Genomic DNA, 17,032 nt, shown 5'->3' on the forward strand with positions numbered 1-17,032 from the left:
TGAAAATGAATCAAAATACTAAGTCAAAATTTTAGCATACGTACCTCCACTCTCAGAAAGCTTGCCTCGGTATATTCTGTCTTCCACAACATCTGTCCAATAAAGTAAACTTTGATTGAAGTGAAAATCAAGAGCTATTGTGTTTCTCAATCCAGGAACAAGTAGACTATAATCTCCTTTATGAAGATCAATCCTTCTGATTTCATGGCGAATAGAAAAGATGATGAATGCTTCAAAGGGATCTGAAATTAAATTGATTTTTAATAAATGTATGAAAATATTTATGTACTTTGGTAAGTGGAATGAAATACTTGAGGTAAAAATCCATTCATTTAAAAGTATGATTTATTATAGAATTCTCTGTCATAAAAGAAGCAGTTATTTTGTATCCAAATTTAAAAAAAAATACTTGAAAAACTTAGGATTAGGGATATTTATTAAAATAAAATAAAATGTGTTTTTCTTTCCTGGATTATTATACACCTGATTCTAATTAGAGAATACAAGAATTATTGCAATTCAACGACAAAGTGAAAGATTTTCTGTTTTCATGGAGGTTTCAGCTGACAGTGTAAACCTCACATGCCACAGATGTTGCCCAGAATTTGCTAAAACTAGCTCAGCCCCTCACAGCTCATCACATGCTTAGAGATCCATGAAGGAGAAAGATCCAATAGGAATAATATTTCTATAAAAACAGTTGATGAGCATAAAGTTAAGGAGTGATCCCCATACGAATGAAGGCTCAGCGCTCTCCACAGTGCAAGAAAGTCGTGAGTACACTGTTGCCCACTAGTTTTTAAGACTGGATCAGGCCTGAGAGGAAAGAGAGGAAGGAGCTTTGAGAAGAGAAATAAGATTAAAGTTTTATATTTTTGTACCTAAGAAAAGTTTCAATACCTAAAAGTTACAAAAACTGTTATTATTTCAAGTTCTGTACCAATTATGGTCCAACATACTAGTATAAGCTACACATAAATTCTGCTTGATGAATAGATTTTTGAGGGAGAGAGCCAGGCTTGCCAAGATTTCCCCCATTTTTATTAGTGTCACCTCTCTACACTTTCCGTTGGACAAACTGGTTTTCCTGTTCCAAATCTAGCATCCTCTGAATGTGAGCTGCTATAATCACCCCTGTACACAGTGATTAGCCCTGGAGGTCGATGTAAGATCTAAGTCAGGTTATTGGGCTTGCAAACTTGAAAAGTTTTCAAGCTGAGGGGAACTACTCTCTTTTCCTCCTAGGTCGCAGATCTCTAAGGTCAATGTTGCTAGTGTTAATGTTCTAGTAGCTTGAAGTCTATTTTTAGTATTGTAGAAGAGAAAAAAGTCACAAAGAATGAAACATCAGTGACCTGGGCAGAGACTGTTCTAAGAACATTCAAATCTATAGTTCTGACCATGCCTAAGACTAGTCCCTTCTTTTAAACCTCCTATGTATGTTGCATGTTTTGTATATGTAATCCAATGTACTCATCCAAATTAATTTGGACTGGGTTTCTGTTAATTGCAACCAGGTTTACTGTTCTTATTAATATCATCTTTACAGAGAGGTCTTTCCTGATCAGTTACCTAATAAAGACCCATCTCCATTATATTACCATCACTTATTTATTCTACTTGAAGTATATTTTAAAGTCAGTATTTACTTGTCAATCATTTATTTTCGTCACTAGATAATAAGCTCTACCAAAACAGGGATCTTCTCTGTCTTGCTCATCATGACATCCCTAAAACTAAGCACCAGGGGAAGACATAACATAGCTACCAGGTCTCAGATTCAGAAGGGTGTGAATCTAGGCTGGCTAACCTTTGTGTAGGGAGTTGCTGCCTTTTCCCTTCCCTGCCCCCACTGGATATTAATCTACTTTAGGAAGCTCTTCCTATCACATTCATGAAATGATTTTTGAATGAAATGTGGAGATAAACTGAATACACCCCCAAGAAACTAGCTGGTAGGTAGCATGGGAGAGAGCCCTGCCATGATCAGCAGAGCTACCTCGTAGATCTGCAGTTGACTACAAGGTATAAGTAAGTCAGCCAAGACCACAGGAATTGCTCAGAAGGCCTGAGAACTAGTGAGCAAAATGTATGCGTATTGTGATCATTTAGCTATTGTGGCTATTTACTGCACTAGCATTGGATGTTTATTGCATACCATGACTATGACAATAGCTAAATGATACAAGATACTAAACATTGCCCGGCTGGTGTGGCCCAGTGGATGAGCATCGACCCATGCACAAAGAGGTCACCTGTTCATTTCTCTATCAGGGCACATGCCCAGGTTGTGAGACAAATCCCAGTGGGGGGCATGCAAGAGGCAGCCATTGATGTTCTCTCTCATTGATGTTTCTATCTCTCTCTTCCTCTCTCTCTAAAATCAATAAAGAAAAAAAAAATTTTAAAGATACTAAACATGAACAAAATAACTAGTTTTAATTGGCTCCCAATAGAACAAATGCTCATACAATTTCAAACCCAGAATATATCATTACTAATGTTAAAAAATGGTTGTGTTGGATGTACTGTACTTTAAAAGAAAGGTAGCTAATTTTAGATAAAGAGCCCTGTTTGATTTTCTGCTCTGGCTATGAAACAATCGTTTGCCTTTGACAAATTCTTTATCTTTTTCAAAAATAAGAGTCCTTACTTATCACATGGGATTAATGATAACCTACTTTCAGTCTAACATAAGCTGTTGTTATCAGAATCCAGTTAACTAATGTGAGCAAATTTGACTTGTAAGACGGAAACCATCACAGTAAATAGAAACGTGGAGGTAGTGGTGATGGAGTGAAAAGCAGTAGACCTGGAGTGAGCAGGTTTAAGGCACAGCTCTGCCACCCACCAGCTGTGTGCATTTTAGAAGTTTACTTAAACTCTTCCTCAACATTATTTATTTATAAAATGTATAACATGCTGAGTTATTATGGTAATTAATAATTAAAGTATAAATACTTAATACTATGTTAATGCATATTTAATAATTATTTTAAATAGTAAATTCCAAAGATTGCTCAATGGAATAAGCAAAAGAGATACTGCATAGGAGAAAAGGCTGAAATGATGACTGAATGAAAGGAAGTCAGATATTTCTTAGCATGTGTTGAAGCTGGTGACATTTCAGCTCTGAGCAGTGTCCCCATCTTTTGGCTTGCAGTATGCCCTTAGTCAAGTAGTAAATTACCAGTGCAGGAGCTCTTCACTAGAGACATTTATATTTAATATCTATTGAAGAACATATAGTTTTAATATTGTAAGGCAATGGGCTGCTGCATCTTCCCTGGGGATATTACACCAGAGAAGAAAGGAATCCAGAAAGAAAAAAGAGAAGACAAAGGAAAAGAAAAAAGAAATTCAAGATCCATTGTCAGTAACACAGGAAGACACCTATTGTTAAAACCCCACAGTGGAAGAGGAATGGTTGATGAACTCATCCACGTGGCAGAAAGTTCTGAGAGTATGCCTGCAGCTCTCAGAAGCTAGTAGGTATAAAAGAAGGCTGACGGGGAACAAGTCTCAAAGGAGGCAGCACAACTGAGGGGCAAATCCCGCAATCATTCTTAGAAAAGGGGGATGAGAATGGCACCATTAAGACTTAGGAGGAGGGTCTGGATGAAGAAACAAATAAGCATGCAGTATATTAAGTGAAAGAAACCTAGCTCAAAAGTCTACACATTATATGATTCCATTTCTATGACATTCTGAAAAAAATGCACCACAATAGACAGAAAGCAGAGCAGTGGATGCCAGCAACAAGATATGGAAAAAGGACTTGTTTATAGATTTTCAGACAAAATTCACTAGCCTTCCTACATTCAATAGCTTCTGAAAAGACAAAATATAAAAGAACAACAAATACACATTAGCAACAGCAAAACAAAAAAAGGCAAGGAATCTAGAAACAACAGTATTAAGAAATATGAAAAAGGTATATGAAAAAAATTTAAAACACTAATAAAAAATAAAGACTTCAACAAATGAAAAGGTATATAGTATTATTAGAGGGAAACAAAAGCAATACCCAAATATTTGCTTCTGCTTAAATTAAATTATAAATTTTCTGTGGCAAAAAATATTGCAACAACCATTCTTTGAAATATACTAGATAATTCTAAATAATACATTAAAAAAGTATAACTCACCAGAGGAATTCTAGGGTAAATATATAATAGAGACTAACTGCAATGGTATAAAAGGTATTATTATTTCAATAGATAAACACTTTGCTACTGATCATAACAAACAATGCATAGAAAGAAAAATATAAACAACTTTTACATTTACTTTTTAAAATTAATTTCAGAGAGAGAGAAAGAGACAGAGAGAGAGAGATAACCATCTATATGGCTGAGAAATATGATGGTTTTAGGGCATCTGGAGAGCAAATTAAGTGGGGAAAATTTTCTGACTTAATACAAAGAAATAGTTTCCAGATGGCTTAAATATATTGATGTAGTAGATGAAACTATGGAAGTGTCATAGTGTTTTTAGAACTCGAGAATGAGGAAGGCCTGTCTGAGTTTGACACAAATCATAAAAGATCTATAAGAAAGAATGATATTTAATAGATGTTTAAAAACAGGAAGGGAGAAAAATGGCAGCAGAGTGAATGAAAGCTACACAGACAATCTCCTAAGACCAAACATCAATTACAACTAAAATAAAGACAAATTGTCAGAAAAAAAGCAATACAAAGGCAGCGGGAAAGGACCATATAACCAGGGACACTGGCAGGATTTGTGGAGGCATGAGAGGGTGATGGGCTGGGAGCCCATGGACAGCAGCAGCCTGAGCTGTGAGCAGTGCTCTTGGAGTTAAAATCCCAAGCCCACTCCACAGTGCAGAGGGCCAGGATAGACCACTAGATTGGCTACAGCCACTCACCTTGGGCTCCTGCAGAGGAAGAGTAGAATGGACTGGAACTCTGTGGGGACACCCAGGCTTTGGAGGGAGCTAAAAGTTTTTGCTGAGTCTTGGCCACAAAGGACGGTGGCCAGTTTGCTCCTTCCCAGAGCTGTGGGGAGAAAGAGAAGCCCCTCCCTCAAAGATTCAGTCCCCTCCAAGTGAGCCAAAGAAATACAAATTGAGGCTCATTAACAACCAGCATTTGTCCCACCCTCAGGGAATTCTCTTACACAGAACACCACAGGGCTACATTCTAAGGCCCTGAGTAACTGAGATTACTAACCTCCAGGCAAAAAGCTAGAAGATAACTGAACCTTTCCTGGGTTTGCAAATCTACCCAGGAAAGTAAGATTTGACAATGGGGTTTAACATGGGCCCTCCCATGCTCATCTAAACCCAGTAGAGGGGGCCACAAACAGCAGAACACAAAAAGCCACAGGGACATTTTTTGCAGGCTCCAAAACCCACTGAAATAGCCAAAATGGTGAAACAAAGACACAAATCCCAAATGAAAGAATAAGAGAACTCTACTAAAGATGAGATAAATGAAATGCAGTTAAGCAAGTTATCAGAGGTAGAGTTTAGAGCCATGATCTTGAGGAAGCTCAACAGCATGAGTAAGGATATCAGCACCATGAGTAAAGATATAGAAACACTAAAAACCAACCAAGTGGAAATGAAGAATGACATAACAGATATTAAGAACACATTAAAGGACTAACCAGCAGAGTAGAGGAAGCTGAGGACCATATCAGTGATTTAGAAGATAGGGTAACAAAAATATCAACCAATCAGAAAATCAAAAGGAAAAAAACAATTAAAAAACAGGAAGACAGATTAAGAGAACTGTGGGACAACTGGAAATGTCATAACATTTGCATCATAGGAGTTTCTGAAGAAGAAGAAAATAAGCAAGGATTAGAGAATATATTTGAAGAAATAGTGACAGAAAACTTTCCTAATTTGGTGAAGAAAGAAGGCATTTAAGTTCAAGAAGCACAGAGAGCCCAAAGTAAAAAGAACCCAAACAGGCCCACACCAAGACACATAATAATTAAAATGCCAAAAATTAAAGACAAACAGAGAATCCTAAAGGCAGCAAAAGATAAGCAACAGGTTACCTACAAAGGAACCCCCAAAAGTCTATCAGCTGACTTCTCAACAGAAACACTACAGATCAGAAGGGAATGGCATGAAGTAATCAAGGTCATGAAAAACAAGAATCTGAATCCAAGACTACTCTATCCAGCAAGGCTATAATTCTAAATAGAAGGTCAAATAAAGAGCTTCCCAGACAAAAAACAAAAAGGCTAAGGAAATATATTAACATCAAACCAGCACAGCAAGAAATGTTAAAAGAACTGCTATAATCAGTAGAAGAAAAATATAAACACACTAAACAAAAATGGATATAAATAAGTACATATCAATAATCTATCAATAATCATCTTAAAGGTAAATGGTTTGAATTCTCCAATAAAAAGACACAGAGTAGCTGACTGGATAAGAAAGCATGACTTACATATATATTGTTTACAAGAAACCTACCTCACAACAAAAGACTCACATAGGTTGAAAGTAAAGAGATGGAAAAAAACTTTCCAAACAAATGGAAAGGAAAAAAAAAAGCTGAGGTAGTAATACTCATATCTGATAAATTAGATTTCAAAATGAAGGCCATAACTAGAGACAAGGCCACTACATAATACTGAAAGGATTTATCCAACAGGAAGATATAACCTTGGTAAACATATATGAGCCCAATATAGGAGCACCAAAATATATTAAAAACCTTTTACATATCAAGCATCTTCTCAGATCACAATGGCATAAAACTAAGAATAAATTTCTACAAGAACATGCAAAGACATTTGAAAACATGGTGACTAAATATCATGTTATTGAACAATAAATGGGTTACCAGGGAGATCAAGGAAGAAATTAAAAACTTCCTGGAAATCAATGAAAATGAGAACATAACACAAAACCTATGGGATGCACCAAAAGCAGTTCTGAGAAGGAAGTTCATAACACTACAGGCCCACCTCAAGAAACAAGAAAAAATTCTAACTGACTACCTAACCTTACAACTTAAAGATCTCGAAAGCAAACAAAAAGAAAACCCCAGAGCAAGTAGAAGGAAGGAAATAGTAAAGATCAGAGCAGAATAAATGACAGAGAGACAAAAAACAATTCAAAGGATCAATGAAACAAAGAGCTGGTTTTTTGAAAAGATAAACAAGATTTATGGACCCTTAGCAAGACTCACTAAGAAACAAAGAGACAGAACCTAAATACAAAAAACCAGAAATGAAAGAGGAGAAGTAATAACTGATATCACAGAAATACAAAGGATCGTTAATAAATATTGTGAACAATTATACGGCAACAAATTGGACAATCTAAGCTAAATGGACAAATTTCTAAGAAACATGTAGTCTCCCAAAACTAAACCAGGAAGAGACAGAACACTTGAACAGACCAAAAATTATAAAGGAAACTAAAGATGTAATCAAGACTTTCCTTGCAAACAAAATCCCAGGCCCAGAAAGCTTTATGGGGGAGTTTTACTGAGCATTCGAAGAAGAACACACACCCAATATCCTCAAACTATTATTAAAAATTCAAGAAGAAGGAAGACTTCCAAACTTGTTTTATGAGGCTAGCATAATTCTAATTCCAAAACCAGAATAAGACACTACAAAGAAAGAAAACTACAGATCAATATCCCAGAGGAACATAGATGCCAAAATCCTGAACAAAATACTAGCAAATCGGATCCAGCAATACATCAAAGAAATTATTCACCATGACCAAGTGGGATTCATCCCAGGGATATAAGACTGGTACAATATTTGCAAGTAATACAGCACATGAATAAAATGAGAGATAAAAATTATATGATCATATCAATAAATGCTGAAAAAGCATTCAACAAAATAAAGCACCCATTTTTGTTGTTGTTGTTTATCTTCACCTGAGGACATTTTTCCATATTTTGTTCAGATAGAGTGGAAGGGGGGCAGAGAGAGAGAGAGAGAGAGAGAGAGAGAGAGAGAGATCGACGTAAAAGGGACACATCGAGTGGTTGCCAACCACACGACCCAATCAGGGCCGGGGACAAACTGCAACCAAGGTACTTGCCCTAGCGGGAACCAAACCCAGTTCTCTCTGGACTGCAGCCTGATGCTCTAACCACTGAGCTAACCAGCCAGGGCTATCCAGCACCCATTTCTGATAAAAACACTCAGTACTGTGGGAATAGAGGGAATCACATCTTGACATAATAAAGGCCATATTTGAAAGACCTACAGTCAACATCATACTCAATGGACTAAAAGTAAAAGCATTTCCCTTAAGAACAGCAGCAAAACAAGGATGTCCACTTTCACCATTCTTATTTAACATAGTAATGGAAGTCTTAGCCACAACAATCAGACATAAAGAAAAAATGAAAGGGATCCAAATTGGGTAGGAGGAAGTGAAACTGTCATTATTCGCAGATGACAATGATATTATACATAGAAAACCCTAAAGACTCTATAAAAAAATCTATGAAATTTAATAACTAAATTTGCAAAGTGGCAGGATACAAAATTAATGTCAAGGAATCAAAGGCATTCTTATACACCAATGATGAACTCACAGAAAGAGAAATTAGATAAACAATCCAATTTACCATTGTGGCAAAAAAATTATGATACCTAGGAATAAACTTAACCAAAGAAGTAAAGGACCTATTTGCAGAAAAATACAGGACATTAAAAAAAGATATAGAGGAAGATATAAAAAGTGCAAACACATACCTTGTTCATGAATTGGAAGAATTAACATTATTTGAATGTCCATACTACCCAAAGCAATCTATAGATTAAATGCAATCCCCATCAAAATACCAACGACATATTCCACAGAACTAGAACAAATACTTCAAAAGTTCATATGGAACCAAAAAAGACCCCGAATAGCCACAGCAATCTTTAAAAAGAAAGGCAAAGTAGGTGGGATCACACTACCAGATATCAGGTTATACTACAAAGCTACTGTAATCAAAACAGACTGGTACTGGCACAAAACAGCCACATTGATCAAGGAAATAGAACAGAGAACCCAGAAATTGACCCAAAACATTATGCTCAATTAATATTTGATAAGGTGGCAAGAGCATACAATGGAGTAAAGGCAGCCTCTTTAATAAATGGTGTTGGGAAAATTGGACAGCTACACACACAAAAAATAAAACTAGATCATCAACTTACACCACAGACAAGAATAAACTCAAAATGTATAAAAGGCTTAAATGTGACTCGAGAATCCATAAAAATCCTAGAAGAAAATGTAGGCAACAAAATTTCAGACATCATACGCAACACAATTTTCACTGATACATCACCTAAGGCAACAGAAACAAAGGAGAAAATGAACACATGGGACTACATCAAACTCAAAAGCTTCTGCACAGCAAAAGATACAATCATCATAATGGAAAGGCAATCCACTGTATGGGAGAGCATAATTGCCAATATATATCAGATAAGGGGTTAATTTCCAAAATATATAGAGTGCTTATAGAACTCAATAAAAGGACACAATTGAAAAATGGGCAGAGGAACTAAATAGACACCTCTCCAAACAAGACATACAAATGGCTAAGAGACATATGAAGAAATGTTCAACATCACTAGAGATCATCAAAGAGATGCAAATTAAAACAACAATGAGGTATCACCTCACACCTGTCAGAATGGCTGCCATCAACAAATCATCAAACAATAAGTATTGGCGAGGGTGTGGAGAAAAGGGGACTCTAGTGCACTGCTGGTGGGAATGCAGACTGGTGCAGCCACTATGGAAAACAATATGGTGTTACCTCAAAATGTTAAAAATTAAACTGCCATTTCACCCAGTGATCCCACTTCCAGGAATATGCCCTAAGAAGCCTGAAACACCAATCAGAAAGAATATCTGTACCCCCATATTTATAGCAGCACTATTTACAATAGCTAAGATCTGGAAACAGGCCAAGTGTCCAAGTAGATGAATGGATAAAAAAGCTGTGGTATATATATACAATGGAGTACTATGCAGTTGTAAGAAAGAAAGATCTCATATCCTTTGAGATGACACGGAGGGACCTGAAAAGTATTATCCTAAAGTGAAACAATCCAAGCAGAGAAAGACAAATACAATATGATTTCACTTATCTGTGGAATATAATGAACATAACAGTCTGAAGAACAGCGTAGTCCTAGAGACTTGTAAGTAGGGTATAGACTGACAATCCCCAGAAGAGGAGGTTGGTGGGGGAAGAGATAAACCACAGAACTTATAACGCATAAGTTCTATGCATGTCCAGAACCAATGGACATGGCAACAAAGCTGGGGATGGGGCAGGGAGGGTGGGGGAGGAGGGTGTCGATGGGGCAAAAAGGAGAAACATTTGTAACAAAAATAAGTAAATAAATAAATAAATAAATAAATAAATGCATTATAGTACAAAAACAATGTAAAATAAGTGTATACACAACCTGGATTAAATATCTACAATGTGATGAAGAACTAAAGTCTAACACACACGAGCTAGTATAAATTGGCAAGAAGAAAATAAATAAATAATAGGCAAAGGGTATTGAACAAACAATGCATAGAAGGAAAAATATAAACAACTTTTATGTTTATATTGTTTAATTGGTTTTAGAAAGATGGGAAGGGATAGGGAGAGAGAGATAGAAACATTGATGAGAAAGAACATGGTTTGGCTGCCTCCTGCATGCCTCCCATTGGGGATTTGTCCCACAACCTGGGCATGTGCCCTGACTGGGAATTGAACTGGTGACCTCTTGGTGCATGGGTCGATGCTCAAGCACTGAGCCACACCGGCCGAACAACTTTTACATTTTAAAAAGTGTTCAATTTTTCTCATAAAGTAATAAATTGATTTTAAAACCATAAAAATGTCTGATAAGGCATTGATTAACATATAAACAAAAGGAGTTCTGACATATTGATAATGTAACTATAAATGTTATAATCCATATGGAGAGCCACTGGCCCATACCAATGATATATATATATATATATATATATATATATATCTCCCTTGACCATGTAAGTTTATTTGTCAGAAATTATTCATTGTAAACATAAAGTTTTATATATTAAAATGGCAGATGCGCAAGGAAATTCTTTACAATATTGTTTGTAGTAGCAAAAGATTAAAACATAAATTTTTATCATTAAGTGGCTGGCTGGATAAATAGCATGTGGTATAGTCATATAATATAATATCATTTGGCCACATAAATTAGAGTGATTGATATACAGGTGCCAATATGAAATAATTTCCAATACTTTATAAATTGGCAAGATACAAACAGTGCACATACTATGCTACTGATTAAGTTAAAAAATAAGATTTTAGGTCTATATGAAAGTAAATCAGAAACTACTCCTTACAGGATTGAGCAAGGAGTGCTGTTATCTCTGCCCTGGGAACTGGGCACTGGGTTTCAGGAGTGGGGACAAAACTAATCTTCACTTTATTCTGCATTGGTACAAGTTTTTAGCATTTATATATATATTTTCCTATTAAAATTGTCATTCTTAAGAATAAAAATTTAACCTACAATAGAAGGAATTATCATTTCCAGCTTTTGGAAACATAAATAAAACTGGAATTGTTTAGGCATGACACAGATGCTGAGCAGGTAATTCAGTGTGACAGATACTGTAAAACATGCTTTTTCCTTCCCGGAGAACTCATATTTCTACTACAGCAATATTTAAGAGATCACTTACTGCTCTTACTTGTATGTTGTACTTGAGAAAGTACATTCTTTTGAACCACAAATTACTGACTTGTCTGTTACAACTGAGATAGAAAATAATTCTATAGCAAAAGGCCTAGATTCTACTTTCGCCTCTGATACAAATTAAGGAAAGTCACTAAAACTATATAGGCCTTGTAGTCTTGAAATAAAAGAAGAGGGGGAATCTCTAGAAAAAGAACAAACTGAAATGGAAGCAAGCAAACTACCAGGTACCCAGTTCAAAACAATGGTCACAATGATGCTTACAGAATTTAGTGAGAACTTCAAGGAACTTAGTGAGAACGCCAACAGTATGAAAAAGAACATGGGGACCCTAAAAAAGAATCAGCCAGAAATGAAGAAAACACTAACTGAAATGAAGAAAAATTTACAGAGAATCAACAGTAATTTGGAATATGAGGAAGCAAAAAATATCAAATAAGAACAGCAAAAAAAAAAAAAAAAAGGATCCTAAAATATAAATATAGTGTAAGGAGCCTCTGGGACAACTTCAAGCATACCAACATTTACATCATGGGTTGCTGGAAGGAGAAGAGAGAGAGCAAGAAATTAAAAACCTATGTGAAAAAATAATGACAGGAAACTTCCCTTACCTGGTGAAAGAAATAAACATACATGTCCTAAAAGTGCAGAGAGTACCCATCAAGATGAACCCAGGCAGTCCCACATCAAGATACATTATAATTAAAGGCCAATGGTTAGAGACAAAGCGAAATTCTTAAAAGCAGCAAGAGAAAAGTAGTTAGTTACCTACAAGGGAGCTCCAATAAGACTGTCAACTGATTTCTCAACAGAAACTTTGAAGGCCTGAAGAGAAATATTTGAAGTGATGAAAAGTACTTGCAACCAAGATTACTCTACCCAGCAAAGCTGCCAAAGGACATATAAAGAGCTTCCCAGACAAGAAAAAGCTAAAGAAGTTCATCACCACCAAACTAGTATTACATGAAATGTTAAAGAGTCTTCTTTAAGAAGAACAAGAAAAAAAAATATGAACAATAAAATGGCAATAAATACATATCTATCAACAATTAAATCTAAAAATCAAAATAAATGAACAAGTAGAAGAGAAACAGATTTATAAATACAGAGAACATTTTGACAGCTATCAGATGGGAGGAAGGTGGAACGATGAGTGAACAAAAGTGAAGGAATTTAAAAGTACAAATTAGTAGTCACAGAATAGTCAAGGGGATGTGAATACAGCATAGGGAATATAGCCAACAATATTGTAATAACTATGTATAATGTCAGATAGGTATGAGCTTTTTTGGAATGATCACTTAGTAAGGTTTTTTTATTTGTTTGTTTAGCCCTTACTAATTATTAATTTATTCTTTTTATTACAGATGTCCCTCCCTTTTCCCCATTGACACCCTCCTCCTCGTTCCCCCACCCCACCTTCACCGTACTATTGTTAGTAAGTTTTGTAATGTCTAATCACTAGGGTGTACACCTGAAATTGATATAATAGTATATATTAACTAAAAATGAAAATTTTGAAAATAATAAAAAGTAATAAAGATGCAATGAGTATTTGTGTAGGGAAAAAATGCAAAACCACACTCACTGTGTAGGACAACTATTTAGAATCTGAACATTGGTATAACAGGAAACACTTATAGAGTGCTTTCTTTAAAGAATAATTCTCCTACTTTTATAAATCCCAATTTATGCAATCCTCACAAAACCCCAAGATGTAGGTGATATTATCATCCCCATTTTGCACAGGAAGAAACACAGATACATAGAAATTATGTAACTAATAAGCCACAGCCACATAGCTAATGAGTGGAGAAGCATGAATTTGACCCACTGTTCTGTCTAGTGTTAGCAATGATTTGGAGAATCACAAATTCTCATAAACTGCTCATGCAAATGCATATTTGTACAATTTTTTGAAGATATATTTGGCAATACTTGAAATAAAAATGTGCACCTGAAGATGAACATACACTTGAACATGTGATTCAACTTGTGCACTATCCACAGAGGACATATAAGAGAATTCACTACAACATAATGTGACATAGCAAAACCCTGGAGACCACTTCAATGATAGTAAATAGGAGAGGTTTGAGAAAACTGTAATCTTTTTATGTAGTAGAGTGCTAAATAGCAGTTAAAAGGAATAAATAGCTATATATACTACTATGGATAAATCTCAAAATCATATTTCTGAGTTGAAATAAAAACTAGTTCCAGCTGGGTATGTAATGTATATGACTATGTCTATTTTTGTGTCTAAAATCTTTTTTTCTTGTTTTTTTTTTTTTTTTTTTTTTTTTTTCTTTTTTTAGTGAAAGGCAGCAAGCATGCATTTGAGATCAATAAGACTAGCTATTGGAGATACACTAATTCAGGCAGAAGTCCAAATAGTGCTCCAATTAAGAGACAACTGCAAGAGATATTTATGAGAAAGGAAATAATTGTATCAATAGAAGAAAGGCATTTCTATTGCTGCAGACAACATAACATAGTGACACTAATTCTAAACGATGTTTCTAATTTTCAGTCCAGTAGCCACCAGTTCTGTAGTCACAATGTCTACCTTGTTATCCTTTGAAAACAGTTCTTTGGGACACAATGTTGCTTTAGGTCCAATCCAAAGGTTATTTTGCCCTGTTTTAACATCCCAAAGATTTAAAGAATGAGATGTACAAGGCAGTTCCTCTGGCATGGCAGCTTTGGCTCCAGTTTTCAAAAACTCTATTACATATGGTTTAAGAACATGAGCTATAAATGTCACAAAATGTCACAAAAATTGCTATTTCTGGGGGTGGAGGAATGGATGCAGCTAGAGGGCTTTAATGTTATCTGTTTCATTACTTATTAAAATGATTTGTATCATGAATAACATAGTTTCAATATTTCAAAAATATTGACTGTGAGTACATTAACCTTTATTGCTTCTAATATTTTTGAAAGAGTTCATAATAAAATAAAAGGTGGTTAAAAAATCTTGTTTTCTCTGAACAATGACCGTTATGTGGAGTATTTTTTAAAAATGTTCAAAGATTTTTACGTTCTTGTATTTAAGTCATTAGGCATTGAGTATATAGTTGAATGAGTAGTGTTACTTGATTGTTTGATTAAAATAAACCAGTTTACAAAAAAAAATCAAAAATCAAAGTGTAAATATTCAAAGTCATATTTGAACTCTGAATCTTGTCTTGATAACTTCCCCAGTGCTTCCCTACTTTTAAGATTTGTGCTACTTTGTAAAATTATTATTTTTTCTTTGAGAGAATAAAAATATTGTAATGAATAATCAATATGTAATTTCATAAACTAGTGGGAGATCATGAAGACTGAACTTCAATTTTTCAAGTCTCACAATCTTTTTTATTAAAACACAAACAACAAAAAACTCTGTATAAAATATTTGAAGATGAAATGCAAGGAAGAAATTTCTATTGTGTTCCAATTTTCATGTAGGTATATTACATCCTTTGGAGGCCAACTCAATTTGGAATGAATATCAGCAAAATATGAAGCAGTCATTTATTTGTATAGTCTTTTAACAATGTTTCTAGTATACTAGTTCTTGTTTCATACATGACTGAATTTAACAGTTCAAACCAGCACATTACACTTTTAATTTAGAAGTGGCTTAAAATTTTTCTGCCTTAGCATATTATGAACAAAACGAAGAGGTTACAATTTACATTTTTTATGGTGAAGAATTTCATGTTTATAAATGTAGTACATCACAACTAGCTTAAAAAAAAAAAAGGCTCAAAAAACACTCAAAAGACTGTAGTTCTCTATATGTAATTCCATTTGAAGTTCCACTACGGGTTCTCATAATAATTTTTACAAGATAAAATATGAAAATAGTAGATGACTCGTCTAAGAAAAACAGTCTCCCTATAGCGCTCTCAGAGTAAATTGTTAGTATAACTCTACAACTAGCAATTCTATACTCATAGCTCCTGAATCTTTATCATACATCATATACCATTAAACAAGAAGTGATATATGGCTACAATGTTTCCCCCTGATATTTCAGAGTTTCCCCACACCCAGGGTATGTACCTGGCCTGGGAATGGAACCAGTGACCTTTCAGTACGCGGGACAATGCACAACCCACTGAGCCACACCAGCCAGTGTTGATATTTCAGAGTTTTTATATTTAAGAATTTATTTTAGCCCTGGCCAGTTTGTCTCAGCAGTTAGAGCATCGACCTGCAGTCCAGAGAGACCTAGGTCCACTAAGGGCATGTACCTCTGTTGCAGTTTGTCCCCGGCCCTGGTTGATGGTGCAGGTAGCAGCCACTCTATGTGTCCCTTTTACATCGATGTTTTTTTCTCTCTCTCTCTTCCTCTCTCTCCCTCCCACTCTATCTGAACAAAAAATGGAAAAATGTCCTTAGGTGAGGATTAAAAAAAATAAAATAATTTATTTTAATTTATCTTTCCCCATCATCAGATATGTTTCTTTTACATAGCAGAAACTTATGAATTGTAAATGGTCTGTCATTTCTCTGTCTCAATATATATTATCACTTCCCTTTCTCCATTCCTTCAGCCAGAGCTATGCTGGAAATAAATGATAGTCAAATACCACTGAAGTGCAATATATAGAAAGACAGAGGACAGGATCTAGAGAATGAAAGGCAGGCTGGACTTTCAACTATTACTCAAATCTATGAATTTATAAGATTTTGTCACCAGCTGTTCATCAGTTTTCTTAAAATGTGAGGGGTAAGTTATAAATAAACTACCCATCACATTTTAGATGCTTGATAAATGATAAGTGTTTAAATGTTACAATAATTAACTTGAAGAAATGGTTCATAGAGGAGATAGTTTTGAAGAGAGTATAGAATTCAAGTTTTCATTGGGAATGCAGAAAATATTGTCATCCTGAAGAGTCATAGATGACAGTAAGCAGAGGATATGAAGGATATGGTAAAATAAAGTGGTATCTGTGAAAGTACTTCATACATTTTGCCCATTATACATCACTGTCATTATTAAGGATGAAAACAGTGATAATGTGCCTGGAGTGGAAACCCACAATGGGAGATAATGAAACATCCGTTAGGAGAGATAAAATCAGCCAAAATAAAGAAGGTCTTGTATAGCAGATTGAATAATTTGTGTTTCTTTCTATAGATGATGGAAAGATACTTTAAAATCATGGAAGGAGACTATGTTAAAGCATCATTTTATTAAAGTAAACAAAGGAAAGAGTGGCCAGATTCCAATCCCCCACAGCTTCATTCTCTAATCTCAATTGATCTTCTATTTTTCCCCAAGGTAGTCATCTGCTTATTACTACTTT

General features: G+C 35.1%; 1 protein-coding gene across 1 annotated transcript in view; it reads right to left on the reverse strand.

Annotated features, from left to right (window-relative positions):
- The window catches only part of LRP1B (LDL receptor related protein 1B), a 1,816,022-nt gene that overhangs the window by 630,582 nt on the left and 1,168,408 nt on the right, over positions 1 to 17,032 (reverse strand). Inside the window, exon 24 of the mRNA XM_036254023.1 lies at positions 45 to 242. Within this exon, the coding sequence (XP_036109916.1) occupies positions 45 to 242 (198 nt within the window). The remainder of the gene's footprint in view (positions 1 to 44; positions 243 to 17,032) is intronic.

The sequence above is a fragment of the Molossus molossus genome, unplaced genomic scaffold (assembly GCF_014108415.1).
Source record: "Molossus molossus isolate mMolMol1 unplaced genomic scaffold, mMolMol1.p scaffold_m16_p_11, whole genome shotgun sequence".
NCBI lineage: Eukaryota > Metazoa > Chordata > Mammalia > Chiroptera > Molossidae > Molossus > Molossus molossus.